The sequence below is a fragment of the Brachyhypopomus gauderio genome, chromosome 5, assembly GCF_052324685.1.
Source record: "Brachyhypopomus gauderio isolate BG-103 chromosome 5, BGAUD_0.2, whole genome shotgun sequence".
Taxonomy (NCBI): Eukaryota; Metazoa; Chordata; class Actinopteri; order Gymnotiformes; family Hypopomidae; genus Brachyhypopomus; species Brachyhypopomus gauderio.
In genome coordinates, this window is record NC_135215.1 from 5,154,794 (window position 1) to 5,170,060 (window position 15,267).

General features: G+C 45.1%; 1 protein-coding gene across 1 annotated transcript in view; it reads left to right on the forward strand.

Annotated features, from left to right (window-relative positions):
- LOC143513745 (antigen WC1.1-like) overlaps positions 1–7,085 on the forward strand; it is a 39,415-nt gene extending 32,330 nt beyond the window's left edge. Inside the window, exons 18-27 of the mRNA XM_077004481.1 lie at positions 1,730–1,801; positions 2,000–2,314; positions 2,460–2,519; positions 2,658–2,801; positions 3,678–3,770; positions 4,729–4,791; positions 4,897–5,013; positions 5,664–5,726; positions 5,932–5,994; positions 6,631–7,085. Coding sequence (XP_076860596.1) covers positions 1,730–1,801; positions 2,000–2,314; positions 2,460–2,519; positions 2,658–2,801; positions 3,678–3,770; positions 4,729–4,791; positions 4,897–5,013; positions 5,664–5,726; positions 5,932–5,994; positions 6,631–6,746 — 1,106 coding nt within the window. The 3' untranslated portion in view covers positions 6,747–7,085. The remainder of the gene's footprint in view (positions 1–1,729; positions 1,802–1,999; positions 2,315–2,459; positions 2,520–2,657; positions 2,802–3,677; positions 3,771–4,728; positions 4,792–4,896; positions 5,014–5,663; positions 5,727–5,931; positions 5,995–6,630) is intronic.
- The last annotated feature ends 8,182 nt before the right edge of the window (positions 7,086–15,267 follow it).

The window sequence follows — 15,267 nt, forward strand, 5'->3', positions numbered from 1 at the left end:
AAATATATCAAAAGTATATTTTTAAAATATAATTTGTTACTTGAAACTTATTTTCGTTTGCATTTTGACAGTTTTTGGTTCCATTGTTTTAGTTTTTTTCCCAGTAAGGTATTTTGCTTCTGGAATCTCTCTTCGCTTCTGCTTTGTTTTTTGCTTTGAGTTTTGGAACACATTTCACGTGTGGGAGGGTCTTAGATGAAGGCGTTCCTCTGCAATTGCCATTGGTCACTCCATTGGTCACTGAAAATAAGTTTCAAGTAACCAATTATATTTGAAAAATATACTTTTGTTATATTTTTTTCTGTTTTGCATTCACAACATATACTTTCTGCTCTTGATGCTAAGAATTTTGCCTGCAGTTTTACTTTTGCTTCTGTGGAACTTTTGCTACAAAAATCACACCATATATCTGCTTGTTAATAAGAGTTTAAGCAAGCTGCCAGTGTTCAGTATAAACTCATTTTAAATTCACTTAACATTATACAGAAGTGCCTTTAAAACGCCTGTTTGCCGCTATGCTCATGTAACGTTCTGCGCGAGGCAGAACAGGGAGGCGGACACAAACGCTGAGGAGAGCGAGATTTATTCAAGGAAATTCCAAAGGCAGAGTCAAGATAGCAGGCAGGGGTCATAATGGGCAGGCAATCCGGACATGAAATACGCACAGACATGACTTAAACAAAACCAGGAGGACTCACGGACAAGGGAGGAACACACAGTAGTCACGGGGAAACAACGAGGCTTGTAGCAGGAATACGATGAACATGAAAGCACGAGAGAATGCACAAACTAACAGCATAAACAAAACAACTGATAACTAGACCTGGGAGACACAGGGACTAATATACACAGAACTAACTGGGAACAGGTGATAACAATGATGACAGGGGCGGGACTAACGGTCAAGGAAACTACTCAGACATGAGGAACAGGTAGACTGGTGTGACAGCTAGGAGAGGGGGCGTAGCCCTACGTGACAGCTCACCTGCAACCCAAATGACAAATTTAGCCACATTATAGCGATTCACTGTTTCTTAAACTGTAACGAAACCGAGATACTAAATGTAGAGGCACCTACATTGTCTATCCTCTAGAACTGCTTCCACTGAATGAACCAACGTGTAATACAAGGGAAAATACAAAAATAAAATAAAAGATACAAAAGGAGACATAGATCCCTCATCTTGTGTTATTACCCCGATGATATATCATGTAATTGTCTAATACAGCTAATAAGACTATACTATCTAGGGTACATTCTATAAGATGATGATAAAGCACTTCTGTATGTGAGGGCTGGTACGTGGTAAAATGCAGACGAAACTAAGCTTTAATGAAAAGAATCGCAACAGCCAAAATCCAAAATATTCAGCAACGGTACCGAAGAGGGAGATCCAAAAGGATAAACGAGAGACAAAGCCAGGTCAAACTATGCACTAGAAAACACAAATAAACGCTGGGTATGCTTAATAGACTAATTATTCGGCAATACTTCGCAAAGATCTAATGGCAAGCAGACCTAAATGAGACACAGGCGTGAACTAATACTGAGGAGAAGATGAGCGAGGAAGCTGTCGCAAGGAGTTCTGGGTAGTGTAGTCCTCCTGGGTATGCTGCATGACAATATCTCTTTGAATAGTAATGTCTGCTTACACTAATACCATAAATGTAAATGTAAACAGACCTGAATGTTCTTGGACGTGCTGTGTGTATGTTGCTCTGCACACAGGTGGGAGCAATGATGGTGTGCAGCAAAGACATGTGAGATGTTCCTCCTCTCCCTCCCAGAGCCAGTGCTCCAGTAAGGACTCACACACAGAGAAGAACCACATTTCACTCAGGAGAGCATGAATTACAAGTGTCCTCACCATGATCAGAAATAGTATCAGATGTCTTCAAACAACACCACAAACATGTTCTGATTATAACTTTCAGTGTTGATTTGGCTTCCGTGTGTGTGTGTGTGTGTGTGTGTGTGTGTATGCATGTGTGTGTGTAGATCTCCTGCCTCTCAGGCTGAGGGGAGCAGAGGGAAGCTGCTCTGGGAGGTTGGAGGTTTACCATAACACTGTGTGGGGCTCCGTCTGTGGTGATCAGTGGGACATCAGGGATGCTGAGGTGGTCTGCAGGCAGCTGGGCTGTGGGAAGGCAATGAGGGCTGATGGGGGTGCTGCCTCTGGTGCTGGTGAAGGGGTGATGTGGCTGAACAGAGTGAAGTGTAGAGGGGATGAGATTCGCCTGTGGAACTGCAGTTATTCACTGAAGAAACACACCGATTGCTTCCACAAAGAGGACGCTGGAGTCACCTGTGCAGGTTAGAGGAGCATGTTGGAGTTTCAGGCATTTTAGAGTGAGTGAGTGAGTGAGTGAGTGAGTGTGTGTGTGTGTGTGTGTCTCCGTGACCCAATGATTTGGGTCCGTGACCCAATGCATGTCTGAACATTCCTGCTTGTTTACAGACCCGTCTATGTTCCTTTCTACTCCACTCACACCGACTACCAGCACCTCCACCATTACAGGTTAACTCTCTCTCTCTCTCTCTCTCTCTCTCTCTCTCTCTCTCTCTCTCTCATTGTCGTGAATTATTATTATGATACATTAATATATGTTATGAATTATATTATACATGTTCTACAGAAATGTATTTTTATGTCCAGTTCATCAAACACCAGTCAGTTCTCCAACAGTTCGACCAGTAGATCTGTCCGCCCTGCTGGTCCAGCTGGTACTGGCAGTGTTGCTCTTTCTGGCCTTAGTGCTTCTCGCTGGGCTGGTTTACCAGAACAGAGTGCTCAGGAGAGGTAGGGCACACTCACACATCTACACTCCAGGTATGGACGCTTTCTGAACATCGTTTGTTCTTCAGTCTGTCTTCTGTTACATTGTTACACATGGGGCAGTCATGGTCTGGTGGTAGGGAACTGGTCTTGTGACCGGAGGGTCATGGGTTCGATTTCCAGACCTGAGGCCATGACTGAGGTGCCCTTGAGCAAGGCACCTAACCCCAACTGCTCCCCGGGCGCCGGCCTAGGACTGCCCACCGCTCTGGGCACGTGTGCACCACAGCCCCCTAGTCATCACTAGTGTGTGTGTTCTATCTGCACAGATGGGTAAAAAGTGGAGGACAAATTTCAGTTGCGGTGAAAAATCACAATTGACAAAATAATTACATTTACGGCATTTAGCAGACGCTCTTATCAAGAGCGACTTACAAAGTGCTTTGCTTCTGATCACAGAATACATCCTAGGTAAAAGTACGGATAGGCCAGAATTCAAGACACCATTGAGTCAGACTACTACTAAACTACAGGAGTCAATATCATTACCTAGTGTTTTGCAAGTTAGACATTTGCCAAGAAGCACAAATAACCAGACATACAATTTAAGAACAACGGCAAGTGGTATCAGCTGAGTTATTGCTCTGGTAAGAACTCAACAAACAGGTGAGTCTTCAGTCTACGCTTGAAGATAGCAATAGACTCTGCAGTCCTAGCAGCTAATGGAAGATTGTTCCACCATCTTGGAGCCAGGACGGAGAATAGTCTGGATCTTTGTCTTCCATGAGACTTTAAGCATGGAGTTTTAAGTCGAGCCAAGCTTGAGGTTCTGAAATGAAAATATGGCACAATTACATTTACATTTGAAGTGACACCATGTCTCTGTCTGATTCCACCCAGTGATCTCTAAGATGAGGCGAGAGTCTCTGTCTGAGGCAGTCTATGAGGAGATTGACCACAGATACGTCACTAAAAGAATCTCCACTCGAAGGGGTGTGTGATGTGTGTGGAGCCTTCTATCTAACACTAATGTTACTGGGCAGCACAAATTAAATGATTGTATGAAATGATTCACCTAAAAATAATAAGAGGCTGTCAGTGAAGTGAGTGTTGAATGTGTGTTAGAGGAAAGTGTCTCTGCATGTGAGGATTGTGGTAATTCTGCTGATAATCATCTATTAGGCAGGAGAAGATCCACTATGTTATTCCTGTACACCTTTAGTTTAGATACAGGATGAGAAAATCACAGAGCCACAGGTGTGTGCAGGACGAGAGAGAGAGAGAGAGAGAGAGAGAGAGAGAGAGAGTTGGTGTGTACGTTCATGCATAGACGATTGTGAGAGATGGGGGAGAGAAACGGAGAGAACGTGTGTGTGTGTGTGTGTGTGTGTGTGTGTGTGTGTGTGTGTGTGATGGAATGAGTGTGTGTGTGTGTGTGTGTGTGTGTGCAAGTGTATGTGAGTGTGTGTGTGAGAAAATTGAAATATTATGAGCTTTTCCAAATTCCTCTACATTTTTCTGATTGCCATGAAAATTAAAACATGAGATGATATGAGAAAACCACTAAACATCAGGTCACGCACACACACACACACACGTACACACACACACACACACACATACACATGAACACATTTTCTTTCCCTTTGCCCTCCCCTGCCTCTCACAATAAACTATAAATTAATACACACACACACACACACACATATGAAGGGAGAGAGGAAGGGGTGGGATAAATAGAGAAAGAGAATATGTATGTACAAGTGAGAGAAAGAGTGTGTATGTGTGTGTGATTGCTTGTGCTGTGTTATACTGCCGTCTGCTGGCAACAGTGTCATTACCTAAATTTTCCTATAACCAACCCAGTTGACTATGATCACGTGAGTCAGAGGTTTGTGGTTGATTTGGTGTTCTGTTCCTGTCACATGACTGTTCTGCTCTCCTCTAACAGGAAGTGTCCTTTCTGAAGTCCAGCATTCAGGATATGAGGATGTGGAGGAGGAGCTTCTCTCAGGTAACAGGACCCCCGTGTGTGGGCGTCAAATTACTACATCACTCTCACATCAAAGTGCTTTATTTTTAAGTTGAGATATTAATGAAGTTTATCATCTTATTCCAGAAAGTTCTGTGATTGTGGACCGGGCTGAGTATTATGATGGTGTCACCACAAGAGAGGACACACCAGAGAACTATGATGATGTCATCACTGCTGGACACAACCCTGATACTGTAGCAGGTGAGGTTCTGTATTAGCCATTGTCTGCTAGAAAGAACATGAAATAATCTTACTGCATCTAACTGTACATTGGCTTGTTTGTGAACAAATGTGAATTTTTGGGAGAGCACGTATATGCTGAATTCATATTTCAAAGTGAAAGGAGAATCATTAAATATTCTGTGATTGTAAAGACGCCTGTATGCCTGAGTTTTTCTCTCCTTTAAGAGTGTAACAATGAGGGCTGAGCAGGTGGGACGCAGATGCAAATTTTGAGGTGTTTTAATAAAATGACTAACACAAAAATGACAGAACTCATACAAAGAACAGAGGTGACATGAAAGCTGAAATTGAAGACATACAAAGAACAATCTTACAAAAGTCATGAACAAAACCAGTACTTACAATAACCGACAACACAAGAGACCAAACACAGGACTTAAATACACTAACTAAACAAGGAACCCAACAAGACACACCAGAAAGCAATAACGAGGGGTGGAGAACAAGGCAGGGGTGTGAAGACAGAGACAACTAGGAAATTCAAAATAAAAGATCCAAACACACAGAGAAAACAAAAGACATGACTGACGGGGGGAGGCGGGACCACGTGACAGAGCTTCCATCTCAGTAACGTGTGTGTTCTGCTACATCTTTGTGTTTTGGTGTAGATGATGTATCTGAGAATTATGATGATGTCATTACTGCTGATCAGAACTCTGTTGATGTCACAGGTATGACATGTAATGTACAACATTGTAGCCTCATACATCACAAATTAAATACATGCATTTCAAATGCATGCATCAAAGCTGCACAATATGTTGTGTGACGTAACACATCTTTTAGTGATATTAGTATCATGTCTTCCCCTGTTGGTGTAGTGACCACATCAAAAGTTGTTTATAGATGATAATTGATCTTTGTCTGTTGGTGTAGTAGACACTCCAGAGGACAGTGATGATGTCATCTCTGCTGGACAGGATGTAGGAGGTGTAGATGGTGAGTGTCTTGTTTTGCCCTTGTTTTGTCCTCCACTACACTCCACCTGTATGTGGGTGGAGAGGGTGGAGTCAGTGTGTCACATCAAGAACACAGACAGCACATGGAAAACATAGTCACACCAACTATGGCATGATATGGAAAAGTTGTTCATTCATTCATTCATTCGCTTATAGAAAAAGTGCTCCCATATTTATACATGTGGAAGTGGTTGAAACAATCCTGTAATCCAGTACCACACAGGTCTGTCTACATGTCACCTACAAATGATGTCTGGTACCTTGAATCATGCAGCTGTTTAAATTAAAACAGAACAGGTGGTCATAAACCACAATAAACTACATTTTATTTTTTTTTTATATTATTCAAGGTGGAGAATTTATACAACTTCATACACAACTTTTCACAGGAATCATTAAGCTAATCATTAACCTAATTCAGTAGGCTACTGCCTGACCACTTCTTAGCACAGTGGTGGTGATTAGATAAACACTGATTCGTTCTCTTTTAACTTATTCGTCACTCATTATTTATTCATTTTGAATGCTATTTAAATATGTGTAGTAAAATATTCCAATATTTATGTCAGGCTATTGTAATATTTTAAAGAAACGTTTCAATGTCCTCTTTTTACAGACTATGAAGACATAAAGGAGGAGCCTGAGAAAGAGATGAATCACGTGACTGAGAGACCACGCCCAATGCCTTTCTTTAGGAAATTACATTTGAACTTCTTCAAACTCAAAAAATGATTTCTAACATTATTTGTCTTTTTCTACCTATTACTCCATCATTATTTCATTTCGCTTTCAGCTGTTTTTAAAATATCTCCCACTGTACTTTCATGACAAATATTTCACGTCCTATGTTATTCAAATAATCTTGTAATTGTCATGTTCCTCTGTGTGCTATTCTGTGTGTAGTGTACGTTGTGTGTGTGTGTGTGTGTGTGTGTGTGTGTGTGTGTGTGTGTGTGTTCGTCGTTGTTTCAATTCGCGTTCTACGTGTGGTGTATTCGCCTTTAAAATAAAACATTTTAAGTGAAGCCAAACTGCCTCACACCTGCATTGTTACAGTAATCATATGCAAGATCTCACATTTATTCGTTCTGAAATAATCTTATAGGCTATCTGTGATTTAAACAGAAGCCTAAATTAAAAACTGAAATGCCACATTTTAAATATTTTCTCAAGCCACTGATTAAAAAAATAAACAAACTGTCTAAATAAAATTAATATTTGTCGTAAAAGGCTGTTCCTTTGACTATTTAGGATATTATGAAAATATGCATGAAATACTATAATTTTAATTTTACCCTACATATATTATCAATGAACTGAGCACAAATCATAATCTTGTTAATGTCTATTATAATCTCTGTCTGCTCTAGCTACCTACACTGTAGCTTAACGTATCTGAACTCTTAATGATTAATAAGTAATTTCACTGTACATGATTTCAGCTTTTAACCTTGAGAATCCGTATTACGCTGTGTGTGAGAAATAAATAGATCTCTTTGAGACGCTCAGTGTCCTTTAAAAAACAGCATTTAAAAACATTTAGTATAATATTGTGTCGTATGAAGCATTTTTCATCCTCTACATTTCCACACATTTCAGGCCTTGGCGTGTCTCTTAAAATTTAAATACGAAATTGTCACGTTGTGGGGGGACCCCCTACCGGTCGCCCCCGGTTACAGCGGCAGCGGTCCTGTTTTTGGTCACGTGATGTTCGTCCCTCAGGTGGGCGGGACCCGTGATCCGTCTCACCTGAGGGTCGTTTGTTCGTCTATATATGTCTTGTCTTTGTACCAGTTGACTGCTGGTTATTATTTCCTTCATTTGGAACAATGCACGGGTTTTTGGTTTGCACACTTTCTATTAAACCATCCTCTTTCCCTGAGACTTGGCGTGATCGCTTCCTTTATGAGTTGCTCACCCTGCCCGTCACAGAATAACCAGCCACCTTTTGGAAGCCGCCAGTCTCCTTTGCTTTCTCCTTCGTTCGTGGTCATGTCTCGTGGTAAGTGTTTGTCTACGTGCTGTGTGTTTGTCGTGTATTGTCCGAGAGAGTGTTGAGTCTGTCCCCACTCGTCCCGCCGTGTTTAAATGTTGTTTGTGTAAAACCCGTAAGTAACACGGCGGTGACTAGAGCTGGGGACCAGTAGACTCCGCTCTCGCCCAGCGAAACTACCAGTGCCTCACATTGCGCACATCCGTTGTCCGTTATCGTCTGTATGTGTGTGTGTGTGTATGTACGTTGTAGTGTTTTGTTTTAATAACGATGCGGACGTGAGCGAGTGTGTGAGTGTGCCGTGGTGTGTGTGTTTCGCTGGTGGTGTTCGTGTGTGTATGTAGTCGGGTCCACCGGTGCGTGCCGCACGCTATAACGCGTGTGACGCGAATCTCTCTGCTCCTTTCGCCTCGCTCACCCGATATCCCGCGGTGACGGGGGTGAGCGACTGCGAGCCCGAGAGACGCGACGCTGTGGGCGTGACGCGTAAGCCGCTCGCGTATAGCTCTCTCTCTCAAGATCTGCGGATCCCGTTGGGAAAACGGTGAGAGAGAGAGCTGGAGTAGGCGGTGGGTCCTGTCCGTTTGTTAGTGTTCTCTGTCTTTGCGTGTTCGTTTTGTCCTAGAGTGTAGCGTGCTTTGTTTTATGTAATTCCTCTCTTGCGCCCCTCTTCACTGTGTGTGGGGAGGGGTCCATTTGAGGTCCCGTGCCACTAGATGTGGCACGGAGGGCATCTTGGGTGCGTCAGTGTTCTATGTAGTGTCTGTGTTTTTTGTTTTGTTATTCCCCAGAGGGGCCCCCCCTAAATATGTTTTTGGGGGGGAGCTATGGGGTTCCTGAGCCACAGAATGTGGCTCAGAAGGCGCTGCTCCGTTGGGAGATCTGTCCTGTTGGGAGGGACCCCTGAGCAGGTAGGAGCCCCTGTACCCCTTTAAGTAGGCAGAGGATGCCTGGGGTGTTAGTGGCAGGGTGTCTCCTCAGGCTAAGAAGGGGTCTCCTCCCCCCTGGGTAAAGGGGGTTTAACAGGCAGGGCAGTGCACGTTATGTGTTGTGTGTCGTCTGTGTGCGTGTGTGTGTGTGATGTGTTGCAGGTCGCTCCTGGTGGTGGACTGCGGTACTCCCGGACCTAGTGGGGTCTCCAGGAGGAGACCCTCTCCTTCGAGCTCGGGGTGACCAGCGTGTCCCTGATGCGCATTGCCAGGGCCCTGGTCTCTGGCGCTCCTGGGTTGGGTGGAGGAGTCCACCTTGAGATGAGGGGCCCCGGGAGGGGTTCACTCCCCAGGAGTCTGGGGTGACCCCTAGCGAAAAGGGCAGGGGTCAGCTCCGAGCAAGGAGGTAGGTTCGGGAGGTGTTTGTGGAAGCCGTGGCCGCACCCCAGTGTGGCGGCCTGCACACATCCACACCTGTGACGTGTGTAGGGCCCTGTGACCGACCGGGGCGTGGTTATCGTCTTGTTGACGGCCCGGTCGGTCCAGGGTCCCGCCCAGGAGGCGAGCTAACCTGTATGTGTTTTATGTTTTCAGCTCCAGGACTGCAGGGAACGGGTCCCTGCCTTGTCTGCGTCCTGTGACGAGGAGCTTATGTGTTTTGTGTTTTGTGTTTCAGCTCAGGACGGCAGGGAACGGGTCCCTGTCTTGACCCCGCCCTCCCGCCCCTTTGTTGTGATGTGCGCTGTAAGCCGCACATCCGGAGGGGAGTGCGGCTTTGGTGGGGGGGTCTGTCACGTTGTGGGGGGGCCCCCTACCGGTCGCCCCCGGTTACAGCGGCAGCGGTCCTGTTTTTGGTCACGTGATGTTCGTCCCTCAGGTGGGCGGGACCCGTGATCCGTCTCACCTGAGGGTCGTTTGTTCGTCTATATATGTCTTGTCTTTGTACCAGTTGACTGCTGGTTATTATTTCCTTCATTTGGAACAATGCACGGGTTTTTGGTTTGCACACTTTCTATTAAACCATCCTCTTTCCCTGAGACTTGGCGTGATCGCTTCCTTTTTGAGTTGCTCACCCTGCCCGTCACAAAATACCATATCTGAGTTTAAGATGAACGAGACGGTTTTAATCACGACGCATGCGCACTAATACAATTCCAACGGGAAACATATTGAATACAAAATATATATCCAAAAAATAAATTACTAATATAAACTTTTTGAATTAATTTGTAATTATTTTTTTTATTTGTTTTGTTTAAATTATTTTAATAGTGTATTGATTTCTAATCTCTGTGAAATTCAATATACTAAAAATAAAAAATAATAATAAGCACAGCAACTGGAAATCTAAGATAGCACATGCTCCTGCCTCTCTGACAGTAATGGGGTCAAAGTCACCCGTTTGCTTTCAAAATACTGGATGAGGTCTTCTCCATGTTCAAGCACAGTATTGATGGCACAACTGTGAAAGTTCCATCTGATTGCTGGAGTTTGTCTGTGGGCCACAATTTATCAAGAACACCTGTGTGCTTGGGTCATCTGGCAAGCCCACCAGGGTTAGAAAAAAAAAAATCTCATTTTGGTTATGTGAGACGTGGCCTGTTGCATTATAAGATTAACGTAGAACAAGCACAAGTTGGCACTGTGTGGCAATAACCATCGTCTCATCTGCCTGGATTGAGAGAAACTTGCTGGTCTGGGCTTCTTTAATTATTTGCTCCCTTACAACAGACAGCATAAAGTCCATTAGCTCATTCTGTACAGTTGTAGTAGTTTCCTTAAACACAGTGACATTCTCATGATGCTCTTTCAAAACTCCATCAAGGGAAGCAACAAAATCCACCAGCCCACGGATTATCCCGGTCTTATCTGAGCTCTTGCTCTCATCATGGCCATGCAAAGCCAGCTCAAATGCTCCACGGTGCCTCAGGTGTGTGTCTGTGTATACAGGTGTGTGTCTGTGTATACAGGTGTGTGTCTGTTTGTGACGGGTAGGGTGAGTGAAAATAAATGGAAGCGATCATGCCAAGTCTCAGGGAAATAGGATGGTTTAATATGTAAAGTGCGCAAACCAAAACCCGTGAACTGATCCGAATTAAGGATAATAATAACCAGCGGTCAACTGGTACAAAGACAAGACATATATAGACGAACAAACGACCCTCAGGTGAGACGGATCGCGGACTCCCTATAGGGAGTCCTATGGGGAGGGGCTCTTTAAGACCAGGCTCCGGTCACCCCACAAAATAAGGGGGCTCCTACCAGGTGGAGACCTTCACAAGGCCCAGGAACGCCACGATCCACCGCCAGGGAGAAGCACCTGCACATAAAACACAAATGCACACACACACCAACACAAAACACATACGCGCACTTACCCTGACCATCTCAGCACCCCGCACCCGGGGAGAGGGGTCTCCATCTCAGCAGGAAGGGACACCAAACAACTCACCTCATGCATCAGGAGAAGGGCCCCTACCGGCTCTGGAGAACACCCTCGAATCCCTGGTCAGGGCCTCCCTTAGGAGCTACGCCCTCCGTGCCACATTCCATGGCACGGGACCACCACTGGTCCACCCCCAACACACATTCAAGGGGAGGAGCATGTGTGGAATTACACACAACAGTTCACAAGCACGCTAAAACAAAACACACAAAGACTAGACAAAAGCACGGTGCAAAACGGCAAACGGACAGGACCCACACATGCGCGCTCTACACAAATAGTGGTGACGCGCCGCTCAAGTTCGCAGTCGCTCCCCACATAAAACACTAGACACACGGGGGAGCGAGGCGACCGTGACGAGCGGCGACAGCGTCACACACAACACATTCAACAATTAACACAAGCGAGCAACGCACAATGTTCCATACTTCCGTTCACTCACACACACACACATGCACACACATGTGACCACACAACACGAAGAGCCCGACCGGGGTCGACTGCCCTGGTCACCGCCGTGCTGCACACACACACAACGTTTCAGCACGGTGGGGCTCTTCAACAACAAACAAAACACCACGCAGACAAACACTTACCACGAGACATGACTGTTTAGTCATCTAGGTATAGTATTAAACCTGTACAGACCGAGAGACGATAACAGACGACACGCACACACTGGCTTCACTCTAGAACTGTCTTCCTTTATTAACTGCCCCCCCGCCCCAGGTCAACAGGTAATTCAACAATGGTTCCTACCTATATATTAACCTAATACTACATCCCCCTTTCTGAGATAGAAGAGTCCCATTCTTCCTTCCAGGATTATTCTACTAAACAGACTGTTCCACAATGTAAAGAATCTTTTCTTTTCTTTCACTATTAACAGTACTGATATTATTTCAAACCGAACAATTAAACAGAAAACCAATTAAACAGAAAACCACATTGTTCTTTCTTCTTTCTATTTTAAAGAAGGGTGGAGTAGACTGTCCATCCAGTTCTGCCGAGTGTGGGGATTATTCTGCCCCGTGCCCACTCAGCCTTTTTTCTATCTTCCTCTAAGTACAAACAAAGTCCTTCAAGTAACCAGGGACCTTTTTCTCTCTGACTGGGTACCGGCGCTCTGGTGTTTGGATCAGCTGTTGCTGGCCGTCTCTGCCATTCGGTGAGATAAGCGCTGGTGCTGTCTCTGATGGGGTGTGTTCATCAGATGATGTGTCAGGTAGGCTGGTTGTGTTTTCAGGCGCCACTGGTGTTGGAGATAGATGGAACCTGTTTCTCCATAGAATGCCTTCTGGTGTCTCCACTAGGTAAGATCTGGGTGTGGCAGCAGTAGACAGCACTGTGCCTCGCTGTGCAGTGTCTTTTATATACACATGTTTACCTGGGTAGAGATGTTTCATGTGATGTGTCTTATGTCTGCGATCGTAGTTATGTTTTTGCTTTTGTCTGTACCTGTTTTCTATTGTCTTCAGCTTTTCCATGTCGACACACCTTGGCTTGAGTTGAGATGGGATGACAGTAACAGGTGTTCTTATCTTCCATCCCATGAGCAGCTCGGTGGGACTGTATCCATTGGCCAGCGGGGCAGCACGGTAGGCCATGAGAGCGAGATAAGGATCTGTTGACTTTTTCAGTAGATTTTTGATTGTTCTTACTGCTCTCTCTGCCTCTCCGTTGCTCTGTGGAAAGCGAGGACTAGATGTCACATGGTCAAAACCCCAGTCTTTTGCAAAGTGTCGAAAGCACTCAGATGAAAACTGTGGCCCGTTGTCTGAGCGAACCACCTCTGGGATTCCGTGACGTGCGAAGATTGATTTGAAGTGCTGAATTGTTGCTTCTGAAGTTGTTGATGACATCTTTGCGACTTAAAAGAATCTAGAAAAATAGTCCACGACAATTAAGTAGTGCTGGTTGTCATATTGGAACATATCTGCTCCTACTATGGACCATGGTCTCGTTGGAAACACTGTGGGCAGCATCGGTTCTTTCAAGTTTGTTCTCTCACGTGCACAAGTATCACAGTTCTCTATCAGCTGTTGCAATTCTTTACTAAGGCCCGGCCACCACACTGATTGCTTGGCTCTCTCTCTGCATTTTGTCAGGCCTAAATGTCCCTCGTGCAGCTTGTTCAGTATATCCACACGGAGCGATACTGGAATGACTATTCTTTCTCCTTTGAGCAGCACTCCATTTTGCACCGTGAATTCACCTGAGAAGGGAAGGTAGGGTTGAATCTCCCTTTTGACAGAGAATCTATCAGGCCATCCATCCACGCAGTGTTTCTTCAGCTGGCAAAGTGTAGGGTCACTGTCTTGATGTGTTCTAATTTCCTGTAGCCTATGCTTTGTAGCTGGAAGGCTTGCCATGACTGTGTCAGCATACAGATCTATTTCTTCCTGCTGTAGATCATCTTCAGTGTAGCTTACAGTGGCTCTAGAAAGTACATCTGCAGTAGCAATATTCTTGCCAGCCACATGTGATATTGTATATGAGAACCTCAGCAGTCTCATTCGGAGACGTTGTATTCGTGGTGGAAGAGCATCCAGCGTCTTTGATCCCAAAAGAGGGACCAGTGGTTTGTGGTCTGTCTCTATGTGGAAGTTTTTCCCTAGGAGAAATTCTGCAAACTTCTCACAGGCCCACGTGGACGCCAATGCCTCCTTCTCTATCTGGGCATACCTTTGCTCAGTGGTGGTGAGAGCCCGTGATGCATAAGCTACTGGTTTCCATGCTGTGTCTGGTTGTTTCTGGAGAAGAACTGCGCCTAGCCCATATGATGATGCATCAGCAGAGACCAACGTTTCAGCATCGGTGTCATATAATGCCAGCCCAGGAGGCGTTGTTAGCTCCTCTTTGATCTTATCAAAAGCTTCCTGCTGTTGGAACCCCCATGCCCACCCGTTTGACTGTTTCAACAGGTCTCTGAGTGGACGGGTCTTCTCAGCTAGATGAGGTAGAAATTTCCCCAGATGATTTATCATCCCCAGCGGTCCTCTTACCTCACTAATATTTCTTGGTTCTCTCATGGCTTTCACTGCCTTCACCTTTTCCGGGTCTGCACTCACCCCAGATGCCTCAATAATTTGCCCCAGGAACTTGATTCGGCTCTTTGAGAACTCACATTTTTCATTGAGAGTAACTCCGGCCTCTTGAAGTCGTGACAGTGTTGCACGTAGTCTCTCATCATGCTGCTGTTGTGTAGCTCCCCAAATGAGCACATCATCCATCTGGCACAGAACACCCTCCATACCCTCAAGCAGTTGTGTCATACGCTTCTGAAAGTGCTCGGGAGCAGAGAAAATTCCGAAGCATAAACGGTTATAGCAATATTGTCCGAATGGGGTTATGAACGTGGTTAATAGGGAAGACTTTTTGGAAAGTGGAATCTGCCAGAACCCTGAATTTGCATCCAGCTTTGAGAACACTCTGGCTCCAGCTAGCTGTCCTAGTGTGTGTTCTACTGAGGGAAGTGGATGTCTCTCCCTCAAGACGGATTTGTTCAGTTCTGTGAGATCTGTACAAATTCTCACCTTGCCAGTTCGCTTAGGTACAACCACCATAGGTGCACACCATTCAGTAGGCTGTTCCACTTTAGAGATGACTCCTTGTTGCTCCATGCGATTTAGTTCTTCTTTAACTCTAGGCATGAGAGGGAGTGAAATGCGTCTAGGGGTGGACAGAGAGAAGGGTTTAGCGCCGGGCTTCAGTATGATTTTGTACTCTCCCTGCATCTTTCCTAGACCACTGAATAGCTTTGGGAATTCTGATTTTACTGCTTCCTCATTAACTAGATTGACTTCCTCCAACCTAGCAACTAACTGCAGTGCTGTAACAGCTGGGCGGCCTAAAAGTGGTGTGGCCAGTTCCTTCACAACATAA